The sequence below is a fragment of the Macaca thibetana genome, chromosome 1 (genome assembly GCF_024542745.1).
Source record: "Macaca thibetana thibetana isolate TM-01 chromosome 1, ASM2454274v1, whole genome shotgun sequence".
Classification (NCBI taxonomy): Eukaryota; Metazoa; Chordata; class Mammalia; order Primates; family Cercopithecidae; genus Macaca; species Macaca thibetana.
The window spans coordinates 158,083,089-158,096,282 of NC_065578.1; the positions used below are offsets into that span (position 1 = coordinate 158,083,089).

Here is a 13,194-nt window from a genome sequence, read left to right on the forward strand (position 1 = left end):
ATGGTGGTGGGTGCCTATAATCCCAGCTACTCGGGAGGCTGAGGTGGGAGGATAGCTTGAGCCTGGGAGGTCGAGGCTGCAGTGAGCCGTGATTGCACCACTGCACTCCAGCCTACGTGACAGAGGAAGACCCTGTCTCAAAACAAACAAACAAAAAACCCCTCAGAAACAAAAGAGAGAGAGAAAGATTCTTTCTCATATTTCAAGGAGTAAAGAGGGAGGTTCAGAGGTGTGTGACTTCCCCGAGTTACCCAACAATTCAGGAGGAGCTGGACCTGGAAATAAGGTCCCATTTTAGCCTAAGCAATAATCCCTCAAGTCAATGATCCGTTCTGAGGACATTTTTTTTTTCTTTTTTGCACCCACCCTGTCAGTTCTGAGGACTTTGAAGGAAGAGTAAACACAGGTGGGTTGGACAGTTACTCGGTGGTTCTTTGTCAGAGACTTGGGTTTGCATTTTTAGGGGAATTCATTTGCCCTCATTCCCCATTATAGCCTATTCCTAGAAACTATCCGTTAACTTTCTACAAGAGCAGAACCACCTCTTAGTGCTCACTCCAACCTTCACACCACCCCGAGGAAAGGGAGGGCGGAGGTTACAATGTCTGGGGGTCCCTCATGTCTTATCCTGCCTGGGTGAGGCTCTTTGGCCACTCCTCAGTGAGAACCAGCACACCTACGGATATGTTGTGGTGCTATCCAGGGGACATGGAGAGAGCCAGGCACTGCCTCTCAATCAGCACGGCCCCCTCTGTCTCTTTTCCTTTTTTTTGTTTTTGAGATGGAGTCTCACTTTGTTGCTCAGGCTGGAGAGTAGTGTCACGATCTTAGCTCACTGCAACCTCCGCCTCTTGGGTTCAAGTGATTCTCCTGCCTCAGCCTCCAGAGTAGCTGGGACTACAGGCATGTGCCACATCACCCAGCTAATTTTTTTTTTTTTTTTTTGTATTTTTAGTAGAGATGGGGTTTCACCATGTTGGTCAGGCTGATCTCGAACTTCTGACCTCAAATGATCCACCCACCTCAGCCTCCCAAAGTGCTGGGATTACAAGTGTGAGCCACCGTGCCAGGCCCCTATTTGGTTGCTGGTCAAGATTCCTTTGAGTCTACTGAGAGGAGTTTTTGGTTTGTAGTAAGCTGTTTTATTTATTCTTTCAACAATATGAAATGTCTACCTTGTGCCAGGCACAATGCTGGGCATACGCTGACATTCGATCTAAGGGCAAGCGGTGCAGAAGGATAGAAGACGGGGCATCATGGCAGATTTCTCTCATTCTCCTAGCTTCCCTAGCATGGCACTTGTTCAATGGTGGATGTGCACACTCATCACGTTGAGTCAGAGGGTGTCTCCACGACTGTACACATTACAGATTCCTATATCAGTCACACTATGTTTAAAACACAAATTGTGCAAGTGAGTCTTCCAGAGTAAGGACAACTTCTAGAGGGGGGATGGTATGGTAGAATTCTGGAAGAGTGTGCTGTCTGGCACCCATGAAAAACCCTTTGATCCACTTTTGCCATCAGCCCTTTGACATCCCTCTTCTATCCACTAACAAGAACAAATCAAGAAAATGAGCAAATCACACGGCAAGAGTACATTTTGAACAACTTTTATTATACGTTTAGTGTTCTCTATACAAAAGAAATCAGTTTTTTTACAGTGATTCAAAAAAAAATTCAGAATAATTTGGCCTTTTCATTGCTCATGCAGTCAGTTTATAAGTCCATGTATTAGACGGTCCTCCATGGCCCAGAAGTCTTCCCTGCTGAAGGTCGTGCGTGACACCCTCAGATACGCATCTGTCACTGACAAAGTTGGTTAATGCAAAATAACTCGCAAAAAAGGAAAGAACATGATGTGAGAGGGGTTAAAACAAGGTCTGGCATGGAGTTAAATGTTTAACCAATGGAAAAAAGATCAGACCAATTTGTGCGTGTGTGGATATGAAGGAATGGATGGAGACGTTGGGGAAAAAAATTCCCCACGGGAAAGAACAAATTGGAATGGTGGGGGATATGGGTGTGTGGTAGGGGCAGGGCAGGAGGTCCTCCGGGGTCCAGCATGGGTCGGGAGTGGGAGCAGGACAGAAGGTGGCCACGTCACAGGTGACTGATGCTCAGCTCAAGGGGAGTGTGAAGAGGTTGGCAAAGAGCTGGGGAGCCGGGCAGAGGGACAACACTGACTAAGGACACTGCAGTGGGGAATCAGAAAAAAAGGGGCAGCTCAGGGACATCTGATCTGCCTCATTTTTGAAAAAGAAACAGAGTAGTGCACAAAATTCTGGATATCTTCTCCCAGAGTTTTGTGTTTATTGCTTCACCGAAGTCTTTACATCTGTTGAACTCCAGCCCAGCAAATCCCAGGGTGGCAGCTTGCATGGGCCCTGCTGCCTCTCTGCACCCTCTGGCCATGGGCAGAATGGACAGAGATGCCCTCACTTCTGAGGAATACAGCACGCTGAAGGCCCGATGTGTTACAAAGCAAGAGACACCATTCTAGGGGGTACAGTCTAGGGTTCACAGTAACAAACACCAATCAGCTATTCTATTCCACTGGCCCAGGTCTGCCCTTAATTGCATGGCTGGGTGAACCACAGACTGATCAACAGACAGACTGATCTTGGTCTAAGAAAAAATCCTGTTCATCTTTCATTTTGGGGGCATGTAGGGGATGTGGGAGAGGCAGTAAAGAGGTATGAGAGGGTGAACCAGAAGGACAGATCTTAATACCTCTGTTTCAAAGGAGGCAGCTGTGGTGAGATGAAAGAACACTGGACAAGGAGTCAGAAGGCCCAAGTTCAAGCCCTAACCTTACCTTAGTTTACCAGCTATGTGATCTTGAGCAAAAATCCCTTCACTTCTGTGGATTTGCATATCCTTGTCTGTACAATAAATCATTTCAATGAGATCAGCTCTGGGATTCCTTCACATGCTGAAATCCGATTCTGGTCCTAAGCTAGATGCCTTTGTACGTATTTCATTTCCATTCTTCTCATTATGGAACACCCATTTAATACTAGTATGCTGACAGGAGGAACAGCAGTTTCAGGTGAGGCTTGAGACACTGTTTGGTGGGTGCTTGTGGCTCTCCTGGATGGTTCTCCTTTCTCTCTGATCCCTCTCTGAATGTGTCTCAGGAAGGCCCATTATTAGTAAGGAAGGGAAAGAAAGGACACTTCCCTGGGCTTGGGCTGTGCAGGCTGGGGACAGCCACAAAGTCTGGCTTGAACTCACATGGGGTAGCCCCTGTCTAGGTTAAGGGAGGGGAATGCTAGGAGATGGTCAAGGGAGGGCGCTGGTCTGACTCTGCCCGGCTTGCCTATGCCTCCCAGGGCCTTGGTCTCCTCCTGACACATCAAGCTCTTTGTTTCATTGTTTTGAGGCCTATTTTTTTTTTTTTTAAACAATCAGGGCCCTCCTCAATGCTACTCCTCGGCTACTACGCAGAGCTCAAGCAGGATCCTTTGCCAACTAACGGGATAGACCCAACCGCAACCATGAGCTTGTGTGTGTTTGGCGGGGCTGGCCGGAGTGGTGACTGGGCAGGAAGTCAGTCTGCACCAAGGTGTCAGGAGCGGGGAGCGGTGCCCTGTGCCGGCCTCCCAGGAACCTGCTGCCCTCCCACTGAGAAGGGATTCTCTGGCACCAGCCCCAGCCCACGGAAAGCCTGAGAGGCTTCCTCTCCTCAGAGAGTTAGCAAAGCAGCCTCACAAAGACAGACAAAAATGTGCTACGTCCCTGCTTCTTCCATCAAATGGGCTGTTCGTGATGCCCTAAGACTTGGCCCTGCTCCAGCACAGGGCGCCAGAAAGAGACCGCAGCCCGTGCCATTGCTGGGGCAGAGTTTCCCACTCCTTTGGCTCAGATGCTCTCTCTAGGTGCTGCCAACAGGAATTACCTAAATAGGTCCCAACCCTGGTGGCCTCTCCCGCTCCTCTAACTTGCATTCCTCACCCACACAGAGCCCTTTGCATCTCATCTCATGCAACCTGGATGTGGACTAACCCTTTGCCCCAAGAGGCAGAGCAAAGAGGCTCAGGAAGCAGGACTGTTTTTCAAGCCACACCATGGTTCTTGACTGCTTTGTCCTGCCCAGCCTTGGTGACCAGATGGACCAAGTTCTCCCTCAGAATCCCTCTCTTCAAGCTCATAGCCATCAGTGGCTTAAGCAATAGAGGGAAGAATGCTCCCAACTCAATGGCCACTGTGTCCCAGCACTTGATTTCAGGACTGTCAGCCCCGTGAGGGCAGGCACCACATCTAACTCACGCACCATGGTATCCACAGCTCAGGCCTTAGTTCAGACTGGATTTCAGAGTATTTGCTGAATGAATGAATGAATGAATGAATGAATGAATGGACAAATGACAGCACAGGAAACTACAGCTCTTAGGGCTGAGCACACAGGTGGGATTGCAGCCCAGTCAAAGGAACTTCTAGAGTTACTGTAAGATGCCCAGCACTTTCCTCCCAGCCAGCCAAACTGGAGTGCCGATGGTAATGGTGCTGTCCTGGCTTCATTGTTGGTATGTCTTGGGGTAGTTGCTTGGGAGACCCAGCTGGCAGGGAGTGCTGGGCAATTCTGCTTTCGTGCTGAGCTGGGCTGGACTCTGACACGGGCTCCATGGAAAACGCACTCTCCTCTTCCCCAAAGGGGCTGCCTCCTGTATCCTGCAATCCCCACGCCAGCAGCGTTTGATCTCTCTGACCACCTGCCTTCCTTGCTTGGGGAAAACTTAATTCTTCAGCCTCAGATTTGCTTCTGCTCAGACGGGTGTGATTGCATGGTGATGGGGGGTAGCTCTCAGCACCCACAGAACAGTAGCCTGAGAGAGGGCTAATAGCATTTTCTTCATACACAAAGGACAGTGCAGAGCCTGGCAGGACACTGGAACGAGGTGCAGAGGCAGGCTGTGGGCTTACTTCTCCCCAAGACCCTTACGAGGGAAGCAGCCTTCCCAGTCACCAGGTGGTGTGGCAGACTTGCTCACCGTCCCTTCCTGCCCTAAGAGCCTGCTTTCAGTGCAGTGAGTTCACTGGCATGTACGGTGCAGTATGGAATGAGCGTCTGAGAAACTGACTACTCTGCTCAGATCCAAAGCGTTTTCTGGAAAGGCCAGTCCTTTAATTCAGCTCACAGGCACACTTCCCTGACATTCCCTTCAGGGACAGTGGGCCTAGTATCCAAGCAGGTGTTGGAGGAAAGCTAGGGGAGGGGCCCTCCAAGCTCACGCCCCACCCCCTGCTGTTTACCCTGTCCCCTTGCACTGTGATAAGCTGCCCCTCAGGCGTCCAGGCAGCAGCCCTGGCTGAGGCTTGGCCCAAATGACCATCACACACTCTCAGGTTCAAACAGCCTTATTGGCTCAGTTCTGGGCTATGATTTCTTACCAGCAGACAGAGAGTGTGTGTCTATGGGCTTGACCTTCAACTGAATGATTATTAATGATGCAAGCATTGCTAATACCTTTGCGGCTTAAACATGTGGCAAATGATGCTTTAATAAAGTCACTGAAGGACAGAGCCCTGGTCCGGCCCAGGCCCCCTGGCTAGCAGTTGGAGGCTCAAATCAGAGGCTGTGCCCATGGCAGCTGATTCGTTCCTGGGGATCAGCTTCACCCTCCTGAAACTGACCGGAGCTACAGAAACAGCTAAAGGGTTCCTCTTAGACTCAAGATCTCCCCCTCTCCTTCTCTGTCTCTGAGGCTAGGTACCTTTGGTTTCAAAAATGCATTAGGTGGGGAGGATGAAGGCAGCACCTTCGGTCTGACAACTGCAGGTCTGCGAGTGTCTCCATTTGGGGTGACTGGTGAGGACGTGTGTTGGGTGGCCGCTTCTGGTCCTGCCGGAACACTTGCATGGGCTGCCCTGCTCTCCTGGACACGGACATCGCTGGAGGCTTCAAGGCTTGCAGGGAGGGGCTGGGAACCTGGGAACTCCAGGGGCAGATCAGCGCTGCATAAGGCATACAAAGAGCATTGAGTCCTCCCCAGGTGGGGGCATCACAGCACTGAGTACGGTGCCACCACAGGTCCCCTGATATGTATACACCCCAATGAAAGGGCAGACTGGCTCAGTCTTGGGGCAAGTCCCCATCCACGTACCATGTCAAACAAAAGCCTCAGTGTCCTACAGAATTGGCTGAGAAGATGATATCTATCTGCTAGAGGTGGAAGGGGAGCAGCGCCTTATGCCCCAAACGCACCAGCAAAGCTTTTGCATCACAGCATTCCATCTCCTCCAGGGTGGCAGCGTGGGCCCCAGCCACGTGGACAGGTGCCCTCTGGGACAGAGTGGGTGTGGCCCTCTATCTACATCCTGGGTTTCACCAGTGAGGAGGAAGGAAGTCCAAACCCAGCCTTTTTCTTCTCTCTAGAGGTAAGCAGAGTTCCCCCAAGACCAGACACCTGATTTTCTTCTGCTTGAGGTACACAGTCACTGGCGTTGAAGTCCTTCCTATCAGTGCTCACTCCTGTTCCTCAAACTTCTTCAGAGTCAGTGCAGCTCACATCTTAGATACTCCAGAGAAAAGGGCAGGGGGGGAATGAGGAGCAAGAGGTAAACACACCTCCCAACCGAACCAGAGAGCAGCAAGGAGGCCTGCACACCCTCTCCCTGCCAAAAATACTGTCATTTTCCAGAAAAGAGCCAAGCCCAGCTCAGCAACTGACAAGGCCGAGGCAGAGGGGTTGGGAGCCAGGGGAGGCATATGGCGAGAAAGGCATCCTTCGGAAATGCATTGGCCCAGAGGTGGTTTGAATATTACAGCCTGTCTACATGTTCTGGTACGGATTCAATCCTTTTTGCCTATCTTTGTGGTCTCCTGGGGGAGAATCTACTTTTTCTTTCTTTTCCAGGAACACTTTTTCAAAAGGAAAAGAAAACGGAGACATCGGGTCTGGAGGGGAAGATGCACAAAGCAAAATTAAGACAATGAGAAGTCCTGTAACCAACAGAAACGGTGAGCATGTGCCGAGGCCAAGAGCGGGCAGTGTGGTGGAACGCTCGGGGGTGGCTGTGAGACTGGGCAAGGGGCCAGGCTCCCTCTAGCTGAGCTCAGCCACGGCTCCAGCTCTCCCACACTGGTGGCACCCGGTGCTGAAGGGGGGTCATTGGGAGGGGGCTTATGGGTGGCTTGGTGGTCACTGATCCTCACAGCTTGGCAGACCCCCATATCGTACCCTTGTTACTGAAGGTGGTGGTGGCTTTGTGGTAGGTCTGCAGTGGTTTAGTTTCCCCCTCTCCCCTCCTCCCACTTGCAAAGTGGTGGCTGTGCCTGGGTGGGCTCCGTTAGGCCAGAGAGTAGATAGCATTGACAGGTGACGTGGCCTCTGAGCTTTCGTTGCCCTCTGTTTCCTCCTTGTCCTTTTTGACGGTGTACTGGCCGATGAAGGAGCCGTCTTCATTGAACTGGCCCTCGCCACCCTCGCCATAGTCCACCAGGCTGTCGTCACTCTCCTGCTGCTTGATGGTGCCGTCCAGAGATGTCTGACTGCCCTGCAGAGGCTTGTTGTCCTCATCACTGGCCAAAGAGAGACAGAGAATCTCAGGTGGTGTGGGATGGGGCAGTCGGCCTCCTGCCAACACATGTCCTACACAGCTCAGAGAGGATGGGACCCAGGAGACCACCCAGTCCAGCCCCTGCTTCACCCTCCCTTGTCCAGTCTGCTCTACAAAAGGGAAATGGAGGCCTAGAGAGGACAAGCACCTTTTCTAAGGTGAGGTTGCAAGTCAGGTAGGGCAGGGAGTGGAGCCCATGCTTTTGGGCTCCTGGTCCAGGTCCCTTCCATGAGACTGGGTCCCTGTCTGTGGTGGGAGTGGATAGAGGATGGCCACCCCATGGTGAGGCAGAGCCACTGCTTGTGAGACCATATGGGATGGTTCTAGTCCCGAGTGTGTCACTGTGTGGTTTTGTGACCTAAGCCTCAGTCATCAAGAGGGGCTGGCCCAGCTTTGATCTCCCAGGACCTGTGACTCTGTAGGGATACACTCTCACCTTGACAACAAGCAAGGCTTTTAAAGGAAGAAACGTCTCCCCTGCCTCTCTGCTTCTCTGTCTTAGTGTGTTTCGCTGAGCTATCTGGTTGATCTATAAAAAGATGTTATTACTTTGGACCTAGCAAGTACAGGTGTGCAAGAGTAGTGGGAGGGAGGCGCACACAGGTAAGCAGGTGATGCCAGCAAATGTGAGAAGATAGCAAGGCTCAGAGGATCATGCCTAGCCCCTCTGAGGCCTACAAGCCCTGGCCCTAAGCTCCCCTTGTGCAGGGAGAGCTGGGAGGCTGCCAAATAAAGCTGCATGGGCCGCTGGGAACAGCTGCCCAGTCAGGATGTCTGCTGCACTCCCGAGGAGGCGTGGGCTACTCCCTGAGCCAGCGTCTGTTCAGGCACCATGTCCCTTCCCTTGGCTGAAAAGGCTCAGAGCAGGCACCAGGTGGTGCTGGCTGCACTTCAGAGGTGAGCCCAGTTCCTGGGCAGGAGCAGCTCAGGATGAGCAGTGGGAGTCTGGGTCTCAGGGACCATAGCGGTGCCAGGCGGTCTGAGTAGACACACACCACACCCTTCCTTGCCCCCAGCTCCCCACCCACCCCCAGTCCTTCCTGGACATGGGGAAGACAACCAGCTGAGTTGCCATTACAGTGGGCAGTGCGTTCTCACTTCTAATAGCAGTGTCGGGCAAAGACAGCTGTCAGAAGAGGGCAGCGAGCCAGGGCCGGGGCTGTGTTAGAAGACGGAAAGCTATTAGCTCACTCCCTGCAGTGCTGCCCCATGAATACAGCCTAACTGTATTCTGGGACAGCCGTGCGTTGGGAGATGTTGTGAGGGAGGCAGCTCTCTGGGGCTGTGCTAAGTTTGTGCAGGAAGTGGAAGTCACTGTTTGCCAACTGAAGGAGGGGAATTGCCAGGCTCCTCACCCCACTTGCAGGTCTTGTTCGCATGCACTCCTTCCCAGGGCCCTCCACCCCATGTGCAGGGGCATGAGGACTGTGCTATGCGATTTGTGGGAATTCCTCCTCTGGTTCCAGGCAGCTAAGCTAAGTGCAGCCACTGGACAGTGACAGCCCAGCCAGTGGGAGGGGTAGGGGGAGAGGTCTGTAGCATGCCAGGCTGTTGAGGGAACAGGGGATCTAGGTCTAAAAAGAACAGACCGAATAGACCTCTCCTAATGGAAGCTTGAAAGAAACCAGAATGACTAAGGGTGGCCTTGGTCTGGCCACCTGTTGGCCTTGCTTCTGAGACATCTTCAAGGTCCAGGTGGATGGACATGGAGGAGAAAAACAAAGGACGCCCCATGGGAAAGGTGGTCAGTCACTTAGCCACAGACTGGAGTGAGAGGAACAGTACTCCTCGCCCCCAGGCCTATCCCCCCTGGAAACTTAGTTCTTCCTCTGATGTATTCATTTCAGCCTTTTCCCAGGTTAGGGCTCTTAGACTCATCCAAGGGAGGACTCTAGGACAGATGCTGCAGACCTTCCAGAGCCAAAGCGGAGGGGTGTGTGTGTGTAGGGGTGCAGGCCTAGGCATGCCCCTGTGTGTGTAGACTCAGCCTCAGTGTCTGTGGGGAGGAGGCAGGGGTTTTTGCCCGACAGCTTTGGTGTCTGGGGCAGGAGAGGTGCACGAGGAACCATCTCCTCACAGTGCAGGCTGCTCAGCCCCGTATTGGAGGAGGTCCACGCTCCTCCTCTCTGGCTGTACCGAGAGTCTGGGGGAGGAGAAGCCCCGTGGCTTTTGGAACAAAAAGCCAAGGAAGTCTCAGCCCACAGGGAAGCTGGGCCCTGCCAGGGAAGATGGGAAGGGGGCTCTTGTGACTGCCCTTTCAGGGGGCTTGTGGGGATGTTGGGACTAGATGGACAGTTATGGCCCATAAGCCTACAGACAGGCTCCTGTGTGGGCAGTGGCTCCACCACCCATTGATCTGATTATGCTTGCCAGGCTGACGGGCAGAGTGGCAGAGGCCCAGGACAGGAAAAGGAGACCGCAGCAGAGGACAAGGGCCTGGGCCCAGGCAGTAACTGGGTGGCGTGGGCAGGCAGGGCTCTGATCAGACATTCCCTCCATAGCACTTGGTCTGAGAATGACACTCCACAGCCCACTCTGCATCATCCCTCAGCTCAGAACATATTCGTGATCTCCATGGACAAACAACGACATTGTTAAGCCCAGATACGAAGATGCATCCAGGTAGGACAGGAGCACGGGTACAGAAGTATAGAATAGCAGCACCAGCAGCACCAGCCGGCCCCGGACTTTCCAGCTTTGCCACTAACTCACTGGGTGGGGAGCAAGGAAGAGTTTTAGGCAATACGCTTCCCGGTTTGGGCCTCAGTCCTCTCATCTGGGGCATAGGGCACTGGACCTAGATACCTTTCCAAGGCCTATTCCGGTCTAGAGCCCAAAGATATCGCCACGTTCAAGGAGAAACGACCTGGAATCAGCCCACCTTCATTCCTTGAGGCTTTAAGACATCACAGCCTCCCAGGGTCATTATCTTCAGGGTTAGGAGTAGAGTGTGGGCAGAGAATCAGCCTGAGGGCTGAGCTCATCTCACAGCAAGAGGGTCCTGGGGCTCGTGTTCAGAGTGAAAAGGTGGAAAGATATAAATAGCAAGCTTGATACATTTGAGTTGTGCGGTTGAATGAATGAAATGCTGTTCGTCAAACTAATGCATGCATGTGTCAGGCAATGTCTCCTGGGGGAGCAGCCTCATCTGGCACTCTTAGGATGAGAAGCCTCTGAGTAAACTCAGCAGCACGCACTCTCCACCACAGCGCCGCCAGAGAGGCAGGGTGACGGCCCAAGGGGCAAGGACGGCTACTCATGGCCTCTCAGCCAAGTGGAGCTGCTCTGAGGTGAGGGTGGTGCCTCAGGGACATGGAGGACAGCCTGCCTGAGAGAGGAGGAGGGAGATCACGCACCTATAGTCAAACGAGCCATCCTCTTCCTTGGGGTCTTCAGGGCCAAGGGGAACATCCTTCTTTTCTCGTACTTGGTCAACAAGAGAAGCAAAGACACAGACACGATGATTAAGTACATGCCCCTGTTCTCCAGGGCTCCACTGACTGCAGGGCCAGAAGGCACCGCCCTGGGCTCACGGACACTCTTTTTTAACAAGGCACCATCCACGCCTCCCTTGTTTTTGCTTCCTGTACTCAATCAGTTGCCAAGTTGACTCTGCCGCCTCCCTCTCAGCCCCAGAGGTCTCTTTACATCTCCACTGACAACTGAAATCCCCTCCTACCAAGCTCCCCCAACCACATCTCCATGAAGTCTCCCCAAAAGATCAAACAGATGTGATCCTTTCCTCTGCCAAAGGCAAACACTCCACTGTTTGCACCTTTCTTATTCTGCTCTGTGGTGTAACTATTTGTGCACATTTCTCATGCCTATCACAGAAGGCTAGTTCTTTCCTCAAGAGTGGGGGTCTGTGTGCTTCTTCACAGTTCCTAGCAGAGTGCCCTGAGCAGAGAAGACACGCCAGACACACATATGGGATGGGAAGTGTCTCTTCTCTGTGACTCCCCCTTGTTGGCATGCCCCCTTTCCTCCACGTCCTCTGTGATGTGTGAGCATTCAGCCGAGGCCCTGTCTTGTGCTGTGCTCATTCTTTCGGTGTCAGCTACGGTGCCCTTGAGGAGAGATCATTTTTCCTCCAGTATTGCTAGTGCACAGCACAGAGGTGGATGCACAGCGGGCACTTACATGAAAGCCTCTTTATGTATCTTTTTTTTTTGCAGTGGTGCTATCTTTGCTCACTGCAACCTCTGCCTCCCGGGTTCAAGCGATTCTCATGCCTCACCCTCCCAAACAGCTGGGTTTACAGGCGCCTGCCACCACGCCTGGCTAATTTTTGTATTTTTAGTAGAGGCAGGGTTTCACCATCTTGGCCAGGCTGGTCTCGAACTCCTGACCTCAAGTGATCCACCCACCACGGCCTCCCAAAGTGCTGGGATTACAGGCGTGAGCCACGGCACCCGACCTATGTGTCCTTTTTGAGATACAAGGCGGATAATCAGCCTCATTTTAGATGAGGGAAACTGAACCCTTGAGAGGTGAAGAGCATATCACGTAACTAATTAGTGACTGAATGAAGACCGGAGGGAAGACTAGCACCCAGGCCTTGTGGCTCCTGGTTCACTCATCTTTTTAAGGGACCAGGGGCTTACCCTGTAGCTGGAGGGCAAGAGATTAGTTTTGAAGAACTGTTTGGAATGAGATACTTTCTGAAAGGGCAAAGGATGGCTCAGAGTTGATCTGCTGGGTTCTTCTGGTATTCCACTTCCACCTGGAACGGGCGTGAACTCAGTCCACCCAAGTCTTACTGTCAGATGGAGGAGGCAGCCTTTTCCCTAACTGAGGCTTTCTCTCTTACAGAATCAGATAAGCCCAGCACAGCAGAAGAGAGTGAAAGCAAACATCGCTCACCAGTAAGGAATGATCATTTCCTGCCCTCCCTCACTTAAGGCACAGTTCTTCAGAGTCCTAGTCTGTGGGTACTTGGGCATGGGGAAGGAAAAAGAATCGAGTCTCCTCTCCCTTCTATTTCCTTTGTGTTGAGTTTTAGGGGGATCCTGGGGGAGGACCTGTTCTAAGACATGGGGAGAAGGAAGCATTTGGGGAGCGTGGGGTATGTCTGGTGATGGGGCTTTCTGGGGCAGGGAGAAATTTCATTCTGTAGTCCAGCCAGATTTTTGCTTTCAGGGTCATCCATTATCCTGTCTCCTGTCACCCTACCCACCCCATCACAGACAGATGGCTCTCTTGTTCCTGTGTAAAAAACAATCAATATTTCCAGAAACAAGAATGCCAGAGGTCCTTGTCCTTGACCTTGGTATGTCTGGGCTGCAGGATCTTTTTTTTCCCCCCCTTTTTTGAGACGGAGTCTCATTCCATCACCTAGGCTGGAGTGCAGTGGCACGATTTCGGCTCACTGCAACCTCTCCCTCCCAGGTTCAAGCAATTTTCCTGCCTCAGCCTCCTGAGTAGCTGGGATTATAGGCACGTGCCACCATACCCAGCTAATTTTTTGTATTTTTGGTAGAGACAGGGTTTCACCATGTTGGCCAGGCTGGTCTTGAACTCCTGACCTCAAGTGATCTGCCTGCCTTGGCCTCCCAAAGTGCTGGGATTACAGGTGTGAGCCACCGTGCCCAGCCTGGAGGATCTTTAAAAATTTTTTTTTATTTATTTGAG

At 52.3% G+C, this 13,194-nt stretch overlaps 1 protein-coding gene across 20 annotated transcripts in view; it reads right to left on the minus strand.

Moving 5' to 3' along the window:
* Positions 1-1,599: 1,599 nt before the first annotated feature.
* Positions 1,600-13,194, minus strand: part of NFASC (neurofascin) — a 201,101-nt gene continuing 189,506 nt past the window's right edge. For all 20 annotated transcript variants that reach the window (XM_050762345.1, XM_050762304.1, XM_050762356.1 and 17 more), the window contains 2 exons: positions 10,920-10,989; positions 1,600-7,525 (listed from right to left, as the gene is read on the minus strand). In XM_050762345.1, coding sequence (XP_050618302.1) covers positions 7,294-7,525; positions 10,920-10,989 — 302 coding nt within the window. In that variant the 3' untranslated portion in view covers positions 1,600-7,293. The remainder of the gene's footprint in view (positions 7,526-10,919; positions 10,990-13,194) is intronic.